The 13,624-nt window shown below is 43.3% G+C and overlaps 1 protein-coding gene across 2 annotated transcripts; it reads right to left on the reverse strand.

The window, feature by feature from the left end:
• Positions 1-1,730: 1,730 nt before the first annotated feature.
• B2M (beta-2-microglobulin) lies at positions 1,731-8,415 on the reverse strand. Of its 2 annotated transcripts, XM_030814148.1 has the most exons (4): positions 8,283-8,415; positions 4,172-4,450; positions 3,517-3,544; positions 1,731-2,266 (listed from the first exon to the last, which is right to left on the reverse strand). In XM_030814148.1, the coding sequence occupies exons 1-3, from the start codon at positions 8,347-8,349 to the stop codon at positions 3,531-3,533; spliced, it is 360 nt and encodes a 119-aa protein (XP_030670008.1). In that variant the 5' UTR covers positions 8,350-8,415; the 3' UTR covers positions 1,731-2,266; positions 3,517-3,530. The 2 variants fall into 2 exon arrangements, with proteins under 2 accessions (XP_030670008.1, XP_012362670.1); XM_012507216.2 differs by lacking the exons at positions 1,731-2,266; positions 3,517-3,544 and having other exon boundaries at positions 3,572-4,450.
• Positions 8,416-13,624: the final 5,209 nt, after the last annotated feature.

The following is a 13,624-nucleotide window of genomic DNA, read 5'->3' on the forward strand; positions in this document are numbered from 1 at the left end:
ACAGACTGTAACTTACTCTTATACCACAAAGTCTCAGCCAATCACAGGTGGCCAACTCTTCAAACCCTGTTTAAATGAGGCAAATGCTGAACTGCAACCAATCTGGCTGTTTCTGCCCCTGACTTCCATTTCCTGCACATCACTTTCCTTTTTCTGTCCCTAAATGTTATCCAACCATGTGGCACCCCCAGAGTCATTTTGAACCTATTCTGGCTCCGGCAGCTGCTTGGTTTGAGAATCATTTTTGCTCAGTTAAACTCTGTTAAATTTAATCTGTCTGAGGTTTTTCTTCTAACAGAGTGTGGGGGAAAACCCCTACATATCTGCTCACAGAAGCGTTCTGTGTTAAGTGTAAGAGTAGAAATTTTAAAACTTTGTTTTTCTTTCAGAGTATCATCCTCCAATTTTTTCAGCTGAGTTCCTACAAGTCTTCCTCCAGATACCCTTGCTCCACTGTTTGGAATTACCCAAACCTGCCATGTGGCTGTCCTTCCTGGCTACCATGCCTGGAAACCCAGGCCCCACCCACCAATCAAGAGAACCACTACCAACTTACTCTCAGCTCAGGCAAATGGCTTCTCTAACACCTCCCTAGATTTTTGTTGTTGTTCCTTGAACAATAAAATTTCTTTTTTTAAAAAATTATTTTTTGTTTTTTTTAATTCAGTTTTTTGAATTGAGACAGGGTCTCGTTATGTTGCCCGGGCTGGTCTTGGACTCCTGGGCTCAAGCGATCATCCTACCATGGCCTCTCAAAGTGCTGGGATTACAGACATGAGACACCTCGCCCAGCCTGAACAATAAAATTTCGATTGCCAAGTTCTTCGCGCATACCTATGCTATATTCTTATCAGGATATATTTTAATTATTTTTTTGAGTGCATATCTGTCCCTCCGCTAAACTGAGAAGATTGGGAGCAGTGTTGTGTTTTATTTATCCTGTCAATACCTAGAACTAGCTAACTCAGATTCTTGGTCAAATAAACAAAGCCGGCCATCAGGTATAAAACTATGCCTTGAAAATTTTAAATCTGTTATTTGTCATTCAAAGTACAGTTGGCCTTCCGTATCCAGGGGCTCCACATCTGTGGATTCAGCAAACCATGGATCAAAAACATTGGGGGGAAAAAAGGGATGGTTGTGTCTTTACTGAACATGTACAGACTTTTTTTCTTGTCATTATTCCTTAAACAATAACAACTATTTGCATAGCATTTACATTGTATTAGGTATTATAAGTAATCTAGAAATTATTTAAAGTATACAGGAGGATGTGCATAGGTTATATGCAAATACTATACCATTTTATAGAAGGGACTTAAATATCCATAGATTTTGGTGTCCAAGAAGGGGTCCTGAAACCAATACCCCAGGGAGACCAAGGGATGACTGTATATCTATTCCTTGCTAAAATATTAAATCCTTCAGATACTTTTGCTCCCTCTTAGAGTCTGCATACTCCTCATGACCTGGCTCACAGGAAAGAACTCTGGCTAAAATATAGAAGGCTGGCCTCCCACTAGACAGCTGTGTCACCCCAACTATGCCATTTAACTTTTTTGAGCATCGGATTCCTAATCTGGAAAATGTGGATCACTGAAGCCCTTTACACTGTAAGCCAAACCCTATATACAAGGGGTTCACATTTTTTACCAAGTGGAACTTGAGAACTGTTTCCCTATTTGAAAATAGAGGGGTAATAGTGGGAGTGAGATATAAGAGACAACACATCAAGTTTTATGATTTATTTAACTTGTGGAACAAAAATAAACCAGATTAACCACAACCATGCCTTACTTTATCAAATGTATAAGAAGTAAATATGAATCTTATATGACAAAATGTTTCATTATAACAAATTTCCAATAATCCTGTCAATTATATTTCTAAATTTTTCCCCCAAATTCTAAGCAGAGTATGTAAATTGGAAGTTAACTCATGCACGCATAACTATCTTATCAAGCTTTGAGTGCAAGAGATTGAAGGGTTCAGATCTGACCAAGATGTTGACGTTGGATAAGAGAATTCTCTGCTCCCCACCTCTAAGTTGCCAGCCCTCCTAGAGCTACCTGCGGAGCAACCTGCCCAGATACATCAAACATGGAGACAGCACTCAAAGTAGAATTATAAAGAAGATCATGTCTATGTTAACATTATTATAACCCTACATTTTGTGCATAAAGTGTAAGTGTATAAGCATATCAATATTAAAAAGCAAGCAAGCAGAATTTGGAATTCATCCAATCCAAATGCAGCATCTTCAAACCTGAAAAGAAAAAGGTTAGCAATGAATTTATTTTATTTGGATTGCAGATCTCATTACCAAACTTTTCTAATTTCTACTGTGTAGATCACTTTTTTAAAAGAAGTAACTGCAGACAGTTCTCCAAACCCATTACAAAGAGTATATCCTGTTAGTGTATCCCTTTGGTGCTCCCAAAATCTTAGAAGAAAAAATGCTGATATGATGTTCTGGTCAATGATGGACTGTATATATGACAGTGGTCTCATAAGATTAAAATAGCATATTTTTACTGTAACTTTTCTATGTTTAGATACACAAATACTTACCATTGTGCTACAACTGCCCACAGTATTCAGTACAGTAACAGGCTGTACAGGTTTGTAGTCTAGGAGCAATAGGCTATACCATGTAGCCTATGCGTGTAGTAGGCTACAACACCTAGGTTTGTGTAAGCATTTCTCAGAACATGTCCCCGTCATTAAGTAACACATGACTATATTAGAGTTCAGGTCCTGGCTCTACAATTTACTAACAGTGTGACTGGGCAGATCATCCACCTTCCCGATGCTCTCCCAAATCAACTCCCTGTTCTAGAATATAACAGGAGATTTGAATGGGTTTTCAGCATCAATGTACCCTGGGCAGTAGAATTTCATTGAAAAGCCTTTGGACTCCAGCTAAAGATGTAGAGAAGTCCAAGTTCCTCCCTCTCTCTTGCTTCTGGAGCTCTTTGTAGTTACATCTGTTATAATATCATTATATCAAGTTATAACAGTCTGTTTCCCTTTATCTCCTCTAGTGGCCTGGGAGCCTCTAAGAGGCAAACACAGTCCCCATACAGGAATGGGATGTGTGCAGAACTGTATAACTCCTCTCTTCTGTCTGAAGAATAAAACAACTATTATACAAAGGAAAAGAGTGGTTCATTTTCTCTTCTCAGAGGAGATGTCCAATGTGGAAATGGCAGAAGAAAGATCAAAACCTTGCAGAGATAATGTGGGTAACCAGCTGCCTTTATCTTGCAATACCATACTGACAGTTCCTTTGCCCTCTCTGTAGAGGGTCAGTAATATGGCCATACCTGGGGCCATACGCCTTCTTCATGCCACTCCACAGGAGAAGGGAATGTGACCCTGTAGGATTCTTCTTTGCCTGCTAAAATGCTACTCTGTCAATGTTCTCCGCATAGTGAGGGTTATCATGTTAGAGCTGTCTATACATAGTCCTCAGGAAAGTGAAACAAAAACATTTTCTTAAGGTCAAAAACTTACCTCCATGATGCTGCTTACATGTCTCGATCTATGAAAAAGACAGTGGAGAAAAGAAAAGGAAGACATTAAGTTTTACTTTTAAAATACCATGCACTAACAAATGTCTAAAATGGTTAGAAATAAGACTGGTAGAATAGGCTGCTGTTCCTACCCATGAATACCTTGTTTAGAGCTACCCAGCAGGAACAAGCCCTTCCTACTAGCCTCAGATACCAATCCAGCCAGAAAGTACTGGAGGAGTCCAGGATTATAGGATGCTAGGATAGCAGGACTTACAACCAAAGGCCTATACCTTCTTGAGATGTTCGTTAGTGCTAAATATACCTGAAGCTGCCACGAAAGCTAGAGGAAGCCAGCAGGTAAGAAGTGTTAAGAGTGTATATGTATTCGTGCAAGTGCTGCTGCTGCTCCCTGCTCAACTGCAGGGAAGCTACTGGTTCAGAAACCATGCTGTGCATCAGTATCTCAGCAAGTGCCACTAATCTGATCTTTAAGAACATTCCCTGACAATCCCAATATGCAGATTGTTTATATCTGATGGGATGGGACTCATTCAGGGTAGTATGGCCATAGCCTTTTTTTATATCAAAGCAGCTTTATGATATGACTACTCATGCACAACTTTCAGCAGCTTACAAAAGAATGTAAGACTTACCCCACTTAACTGTCTTGGGCTGTGACAAAGTCACATGGTTCACACGGCAGGCATACTCATCTTTTTCAGTGGGGGTGAATTCAGTGTAGTACAAGAGATAGAAAGACCAGTCCTTGCTGAAAGACAAGTCTGAATGCTCCACTTTTTCAATTTTCTTTCCATTCTTCAGCAAGTCAACTTCAATATCGGATGGATGAAACCCAGACACATAGCAATTCAGGAAATTTGACTTTCCATTCTCTGCGGGATGACGTGAGTAAACCTGAATCTTTGGAGTACCTGAGGAATATCGGGAAAAGACACATTAATATTGCCAGGGTATTTCACTTGGGGCTAACTTGGTGTCAAGCTACATCAGGCACCAAGTGTTTACATTTGGTCATCGATTTCTCCCAATTCCATTTCCACTGTGGCCAAATGAGCTTCCACCTTCCCAACAAGCCACCTCCATTTTGAAGAATAAACCATGACTTGGTATCTTTCCCTCATAATTCCTCTATACAGGCTTTTTTTTTTTTTCCTAGCAGATTTCTAGCAGTATCTTCTGTCACTGGAGATTGTGCTGCATTTTTAAGAGCCTTTTTCTGGAGGCTTTCAAGGACTTCTGATGCCTTCTCAGCACTCATAGCATTCCTTAACACATCACTCAAGAGTCTACATGATTTGGCCCCAAGCTACTTTTCAAAGTTCATTTCTCAGTTCATAATAGCCCCATCAAATTACTCATGTTATTGTACTCTATTTCCACCCCTTCCATTTTTTCTCTTATGTTTACTCCTTTCTTTTTGGTTCCTGCTCCTGCCTTGATCTACACCCATCTGATTTTCTAAATTGTATGAAGTGTCTAGTAGAGTGCCTGGGACATAGCAATTGCTCTATACGGTAGCAGATGTTATTATTATTACCTGAGGTTCCTAAGTGGATCAACCCAAGGTATGTTCTTTATTTTTTTTTTTTTATTTTTTTTTTGTGGAGGGGAGGGATGGAATCTCATTCCAAAGCCCAGGTTGGAGTGCAGTGTGCAGTGGTGAGATCTCAGCTCACTGCAACCTCCGCCTCCTGGGTTCAAGTGATTCCTGGGACTACAGGCACACACCACCATGCCCGGTAGTTTTGTATTTTTAGTAGAGACATGGTTTCACCATGTTGGCCAGGCTGGTCTCGAACTCCCGACTTCAAGTGATCCGCCTGCCTTGGCCTCCCAAAGTGTTGGGATTACAGGCACGAGCCACCGCACCCAGCCAACCCAAGGTATGTTCTTACCAAACAACAAAACCTCTTTATTTCTGCTGAGGGTTTATATGCCAGACCCCTCTCTGATTTTGTACCTAATTTCATGAGCTAGAAAACAAAGAAACAAAACCTAAATGCATACAAGAGCTGGCAAATACCTTAAATGGTTGAGTTGGACCCGATAAAATATAACAGGGATAGGTGAGGACTATGGCAAATGGGACAGAACATACTTTCCATTATGACCAAATGGAGTAACGCATATGACAGTGCGATTTGCATTTTAATTAGCATCCACAGGTGATTGCTGTAAACTAGCCAGATTGGGAATACATTGCCTAATGTTTCAGAAACAGTGCTTTCCAAAATGAGAGGCATGACTAGACCATCCATGGGGAAGTGGGAAGAAAATATTATAAACTCTATATTTTTCATCGAAAATGAAGAGAAGTGTTAGTGCTACTAAATACACAGATTGACACTAAATATATGTGTACAAAATTCTTTTAAATACACTTATATTCAGGGTACATGATCACTAAAAGGCAGCTACTCCTCCATGTCTGGGAGGCTATGGGGAGAAGGAGGAGTACCAGGCCACCTTGACCAGATATATCTCTCTAGAACTACCCTATCATCAAGGAAAGGCTACTAGCCCCATCAAGAGGTGGATTGGGGAATCTAATGAAGACCTGATTTTTTTCATAACACTAAAAGCTAAGAGAGCCCTTTGCATCTGAGCTTCTAATAATAAGAACATAATAAATGCCTCAGGGGTCAGAGCACACATTTATCCTGCCTGGAACTCTCTGTTTGAGGGAAGGCGGCAAGATTTTGTGAGAGCATCACTGTAATCTTTTCTAAGAAGAGGACAAGTATCAGACAGGCTGTGTTTGAATTCGGGCTCAACCAGTTACTGGCTTTATGACTTTTGGAGAGTTATTTAAGCTTCCAAAACTTAACTGAAAAATTAATTTATGCCCACAGTAAAACAAAAACAAAACCCACACACAGGTCAGAGGAGGAAAATAGACCTTCAGAGGCAATCACCATTACATGTTTCTTGTGGTATCTTCCAGAAATGGTCTATGCATGGCACGTATTACTTTGGAAATTTTCAAAATAAGATTTTTTTTTAAATATCAGATTGTTATTTTTTAAAATGACATCTAACATAACCAGCAAATACCAGTAATGGTGATGATATATACATTATCCTTTATGTTGTAAATAAATTGTATTCAAATTAAATGCAATTTTCTCATGATCAAAACATTCTGCTTTCGATCATGTTTTGCCAGGGGAAAAGGTGAGAGCGCTTAGTGTATTGCCAGGTATTTAGAAAGTGCTCAAGGTCTTTGGTGTCCTCAACAGTCTTGGTAACCATCTTGGATTATCTTTATTAATGGTTTTACAACTCCCATGACTGACAAACCTTCACTTCTTTCTTTCTTTTCTTTTCTCTTTCTTTCTTTCTTTTCTTTTTTTTTTTTCTTTTTTAAGAGACAGGGTCTCGCTCTGTTACCCACGCTGGAGTGCACTGGCGCCATGATAGCTCAAACTCCTAGGCTCAAGAGATCCTCCCGCCTCAGCCACCGGAGCAGCTGGGACCACAGGCGCGAGCCACCACACCTGGCTAATTTTTGTTTTTATTTTTTGTAGAGACGAGGCTTCACCATGTTGGCCAGGCTGGTCTCAACTACTGACCTCAAGCCATCCTCCCGCCTCGGCCTCCCTAAGTGCTGGGATTACAGGTGTGAGCTACCACGCCCAATCCCCTCATGTTTTCAAAACCGAAAGTAAGAGGCACAGTACATCTTGGAAAGAACGAGGCAAAGAGCCAAAGAGGAAGCCCTCTGTACGAAAAGACCACAGGGCCCATGCCGCCCAGTTTGCTCTGGAGAATCTCACGCAGAAGGCAGGCGTTTTTCTTAAAAAAATGCACGAATTACAGCCAAAAGGCATGCGCTCCCGCAAAAGGCCCTGGTTAGGCTTGATTTCAATCTCGATTGCTGCCATTTATCCCCTGTGTAATTAAGTTTCTTAAAATCTCGGTGCCTCAGTTTCTTCATCTGTGAGAGGCAGAAGATAACCATAGTAGTTATCTATGGCGGAAGATAACTATTTTCAAAATTAAATGACGCAAAGCACGTAAAGTCCTTGGCACACAGAAAGATGTCAATAACGGGTAGTTCTTATAATTTTTTAAAAGTGACATGTGATGGGAACAAATAAGTTAATGATTCGAAACTGCTTTGTATCACAGCCAAGCATTCTACAAACGTCGCGTGCTGTTTCCTCGCCATGGTGTGGCCCCACATAGACCCGGAGATGCTAGGGCAGGCGAACCTAGCGGGCGCCTAGACGAAGTCCACAGCTCTCCAGTCCAAGGGAAGCAGAGCTGCAGCAGACAGGCTTACCCGGGCGACGCCTGCCCCAGACCCCAGGCGCCCCTCCACGCGTTCACAGCCCTCAGCGCCGCGCCTTTGGGACGAGCCTACCCGTCCCCCACTCCAGCTGTGCCCGGGGAGCCAGAGGCCCCGCGAAAGAGCGGAAGAGAAACCCTCCCCCAGCCTCGGCGCTCTGACGCTTATCAACGCCCTAAACTTTGTCCCGACCCTCCCGTCGCCATAGGCCAAAGGTCTCCCCTGCTCCCTGCCGAAAGGGGCAAGAAGCGCGCGTCCCGGGTGCGCATCCCCTTCCCCACTCCCAGGCCACCCCACCGCTTCCCCGAGACCCAGCCCTGGACTAGCCCCACGGCGGGCCACCAAGGAGAACTTGGAGAAGGGAGGTCACGGAGCGAGAGAGCACAGAGAGGGCCACAGAGGGTGCGGGGCGGGAGAGGAAGGACCAGAGCGGGAGGGTAGGAGAGACTCACGCTGGATAGCCTCCAGGCCAGAAAGAGAGAGTAGCGCGAGCACGGCTAAGGCCACGGAGCGAGACATCTTGGCCCGAATGCTGTCCGCTTCAGGAATGCCCGCTGGGCGCGATGCCTCCGCTTATATTCCACGCGTGCACAGCCAATCAGGACAAGGCCCGCCGGGACCGTCACCCGTCTCCAAGCCAGCGACGCAGTGCCAGGTTAGAGAGAGGGACTTTCCCGTTTTCAGTTTCCTTTTCTTAGAGTCTCATGATGTTTAAGAAGGCATGCACTAGATTGGGTGGGTTTGCTGTCTGTACATCGGCGCCCTCTGATCTGGGGTGCGTGCCCCAGCTTGGGACACGGGGCGCTCATTCTAGGACTTCAGGCTGGAGGCACCTTAAGGCCGCCCCCTTGCTTTGCAAACTGGCTCCAGAGATGCTAAGTGACTTGCTAATGGTGCCCCAGCCAGTTAACGGCTCGGAGCTGCATTTTTCGTTCGAGAAAACTGAAACCCAGATTAAGATCTTTGAATGCTACTTAGCAGAAGGAGAACTTCTGTTTATAACTAGAGCTTGGGAATTCGCTGCAGGGTTTCTCGATTCTCTGGGAAAGAAAAATAGTCCCAGAAGCATCCTGGGGACAGCTCAGAGAAGGTCCTAGCGAAAGAGTACCTTTCTTGCTTTTTGAATCCCTTCAGGAAAAAGTGTTCGGAAAGTTCTGTGCCAAGAAGTTCCTCCCTATGTCCTTGCTGTTTAGGTAATTTTCTTTGTTCTGTTGATTTGTGGGGGGGGAAAAAAAAAAAAAAAAAAAAAAAAAACCACTAATAGTAAAAACAGTAACTGCTAGGGCTTTAGAGCTTCCAGCGCCCTCCAGGTACATCATTCTCTTAGTTTCCACCCTAGAACAGGGGCTGACACATAGTAGGTACTCAGTAAACTGAATGAACGAATGGATGGATGAATGAATGAATTAGTAAATACATAAATAAACTGTAGGAGGAAAGAATTACCCCCATTCATTTTATGGACAGGGGAAACAAAGGCTAAGAGACTAGAATTCAAACTCTGGCCTGCTTCCATTGACATTAGTATTTTAGACGCTGGAAGACAAAGGGCTTGGCAATTTTAGTGAGAGTTTGGACTGCATCTGCCTTGGGCCCAGCCAAGGACGTTAAACATGACAGGCAGACCCATTAAGAAAACCTACACTCTAAAGTGACCATAAATAAGGTGCTGCCATTTCGTGGTGGTGGAGTCCACAGGTCTTTTCTAAGAGGAACAGTGAGAAGAGGAAGTGGATCATGGGGACGGGGAGGGGCAGAGATCTTGGAAGTCACCATGGTTTTCAGTTGAAAGGATTTGCCTAGCTTCCCCAAGGAGCACAACAAATACCTTCTAAGTTTCTTTTACGTATTTTTAGGTTTTTGATAATCCTTATTGTGGAGGCCGTGCCTAAACTAAGAAAATGCAATACTCTCCATAGACCTAATGAAATGAGGTAATGCACAAGAGAGAGCCTCCCACAGTGCCTGGCACATAGTAAGTGTTCTGTAGTGTTTAATAAGCACTGTAATTATTAATATTGTTTACCTAGTTTTTCTACCAGCCCTCTCAATAACTAAAATATAAGAATAATTGTTATGCATAAATGTATGAGTTAAGACACTCTTGCTCCCTCCCTTTTCCCCTCTTTAAAAACTCATATAAGGCACTAAAGGCCTGAAATGTTAGTGTTGAGTTGTACTAGAAAAGTGCCTTAGAAGTTTAGCAAGGGACAGGGCTATTTTTGCCTCTAGTTTCTTGTTTACTATATCACAGAGAAATACTAAATTTAAAATCCATTACAGGTAGATTCTGATTTACTCATTTGGAAAACCAACTTAAAAAGCAATAAAAAAAAAAAAAAACAGTACAGGAAGAAAAAAGTCTATTTTACAGTTTTCTATTGGGGGAGGGAATACCTGTATTTTTCTTGGATTTACCATTTATGACATGTTTTGAATAGTGAGGGTGAAAATTATATATACAACTATTTGTTTAAAAACAAGAGCACCGTTTGCCTAGGAGGGCAAATTTGGGAAGTCTACAAACATGACAATTTCCTTTTTTTTAATTTTTAATTTTTTTGTGGAGACAGAGTCTTGCTGTGTTGCCCAGGCTGGTCTCAAACTCCTGGTCTCAAGTGATCCTCCTTCCTCAGCCTCCCAAAGTGCTAGGATCACAGGCATGTGTTATCACGCCCAGCCACAAATATGACAGTTTAATAGCTTTATTTCCCAGTAGTGCAATTAACAGATTAATAGCGGCCTTTTTTTTCCCTATATAACCTTCTTAAAATTTTTTTACAATGAACATTTATTCAAAATAGTAAATGTTGGCAAGAATTTAGAAGAACTGGAACTCTCATACAATCCTGGTGGGAATATAAAATGGTATAAACCATTTGGGGCTGGGCGTGGTGGCTCACACCTGTAATCTGATCACTTTGGGAGGTCAAGGCGGGCGGATCACTTGAGATCAGGAGTTTGAGACCAGCCTGACCAACATGGTGAAACCCTGTCTCTACTAAAAATACAAAAATTAGCTGGGCATGGTGGCAGGCATCTGTAACCCCAACTACTCAGGAGGCTGAGGCAGGAGAATTGCTTGAACCTGGGAGGCAGAGGTTGCAGTGAGCCGAGATTACGCCACTGCACTCCAGCCTGGGCAACAGAGCAAGACTCCATCTCAAAAGGAAAAAAAAAAAAGGAAAACACTTCAACAGCTCTTTATAAAGTTAAACATACACTGGCCATAAGATCCAGCCACTCCACCTAAGGTATTTGCCCAAGAGAAAATGAAAGCATATGTCTATACAAAGACTTGGACTTTAATGTTTATAGCAGTTTTATTTGTGATCGCTGAAAACTAGAAACGATCCAACATACATCAACAGGTAAATGAATAAACCCACTGGAGTATATATCCATACAATGAAATACTATCATCAACAAACAAGGAAAAAACTGTTGATACATGTAACATGGATGAAATAATCATGGTAAATAAAAGAAGTCAGACAGAAAAGAGCATATACTATATGATTCTGTTTATATAAAACTCCAGAAAAGGCAAACTATAATCTATATGACAGAAAGTAGATGAGTGGTTTCTAGAGGGAAAGGAGATCATATAAACATGAGGAAACTTTAGGGTTGATGGATATGTTAATTATCTAGAGTTCGATGATGATTTCACAGTTATATTTTAGAACTTATTGTATACTTTAAGTGTAATTTATTGTATGTCGATTATAAATATTTAAAAGGACATAGCCAGGGGAGGTGGAGCAAGATGGCTGAATAGAAGCCTCCACTAATCCTGCTCCCTGCAGGAACACCAAGTTGAGTAACTATCCACACACAAAAAAGCACCTTCATAAGAACCAAAAATCAGGTGAGTGATCACAGTACCTGGTTTTAACTTCGTATCACTGAAAGAGTAACTGAAGAGGGTAAGACAGTCTTGAATTGCTAAATGCTATCTCTCCCCCACTCCCCGGCAGCAGCCACCTGGCATGGAGAGAATCTGTGCTTCTGGGAGAGGAAGAGTGCAGTGATTTTCAGACTTCGCATTGGAACTCAGTGCTGCCCAGTCATAGCACAAAGCAACACTGGGAAGAACTCACCCAGGTCCCATGGAGGGATCATTTAGACCAGCCCTAGCTAGAGGCAAATCATCCATCCCAGCAGTGGGAACCTGAGTTCCAGTAAGCCTCCCCACCATGGGCTGAAGTGCTCTGAGGTTCTACATAAACTTGAAAGGCAATCTAGACCACAAGGATGGCAATTCCTGGGTAAGTCCTGTTGCTGTGCTGGGCTCAGAGCCAGTGAATGTGGGGGGCACACAACCTAGTGAGACACTAGCTGGGATGGCCAAGGGATTGCTTGCACCACCCCTCTCCCAACCCCAGGCAGGGCAGCTCAAAGCTCAGAGAGAGACTTCTTTCCTCTGCTTGAGAAGAGGAGAGGGAAGAACAAAGATGACTTTGTCTTGCATTGGATACCAGCTCAGCTGCAGTAGGATAGGGTACCAGGCAAAGTCCTGAGGCCCACATTCCAGGCTATAGCTCCAAGCTGACATTTCTAGCCACACCCTGGGACAGAAGGGAACCTGCTGCCTTGAAGGTAAGGACTAGTCCTGGCAGGATTCCTCACCAGCTGACTAAAGAGCCCTTTGGCCCTGAATAATCAGAAGTAGCCAGGTAGTACTCATCATGGGCTTTGGGTGAGACTCAGAGACGTGCAGGCGTGACCCAGCACATTCCAGCTGTGGTGGCTATGGGGAGAAATTCCTTCTGCTTGAGAAAAGAAGTGGAAAGAGTAAAGGGGACTTGGCCACTGTGGGGTTAGAATACCAAGTGGGCTCTTAGGGTCCCTGATTCTAGGCTTTGGCTCTTAGATAGCATTCCTGAACCTGCTCTGGGCCAGAGAGGAGCCCACTTCCCTGAAGGGTGAGTCCCAGGCTGGGCAGCATTCACCACAAGCTTACTGCAGAGCCCTTGGGCCTTGAGTATACATCAGCAGTAGCCAGACAGTACCCACTACAGGCCTGGGGTGGAAGTGGCCATGGCAAGAGACTCCTCAGCTTGTGGAAAGGGGAGGGAAAAGTGGGAAGGACTTTGTCTTATGGCTTGGATGCCAGTTCAGCTGCAGTACAATAGAGTACCAGGTAGATTCCTAAGGCTTCTGACTAGGCCCCAGCTCCTGGAAGGCATCTGTGGATTCTCCCCAGGCTGGGGGGAACTTGCCACCCTAAAGAGAGGGACATAAGCTTGGCTGGCTTTGCCACCTGCTGATTTTAGAGCCATAGGGCCTTGAGTGAACATAGGTAGTAGCCAGGAGGTGGTTACCATAGGCCTTGGGCAAGACCCAGTACTAGTACTATGCTGGCTTCACGTCTGACCCTGCACAGTCCCAGTGGTGGTGGTGGTCACAGGGGTGTTTGTGTCACTTCTCCCCCAACTCCAGGCAGCTGATCACAGAAAGACTTTGTCTGGGGGAAAATAAGGGAAGACAATAAGAGTCTCTGCCTGGTAATCCAGAGAATTCTTCCAGATCTTATCCAAGACCACCATGGCAGTGCCTCTATGAGTAATCAGTGTTAAGTTGTCAGCAATTTAAAATAATGAGTGATAAAATGTTATCTGCAAACCTCATGGTAACCTCAAATCAAAAAACATACAACAGACTGTGAAAGAGCCACAGCATTTCTGTGCTTGGTGTGCCCTCTAATGCAGATACAGCTGCAGTGACCAAAAACTTAGATCACAACACCCAAGTTCCTCTGAATTCCTGGAAAGCCTTCCCAAGAAGGACA

This window comes from Nomascus leucogenys, chromosome 6 (genome assembly GCF_006542625.1).
Source record: "Nomascus leucogenys isolate Asia chromosome 6, Asia_NLE_v1, whole genome shotgun sequence".
Lineage (NCBI taxonomy): Eukaryota > Metazoa > Chordata > Mammalia > Primates > Hylobatidae > Nomascus > Nomascus leucogenys.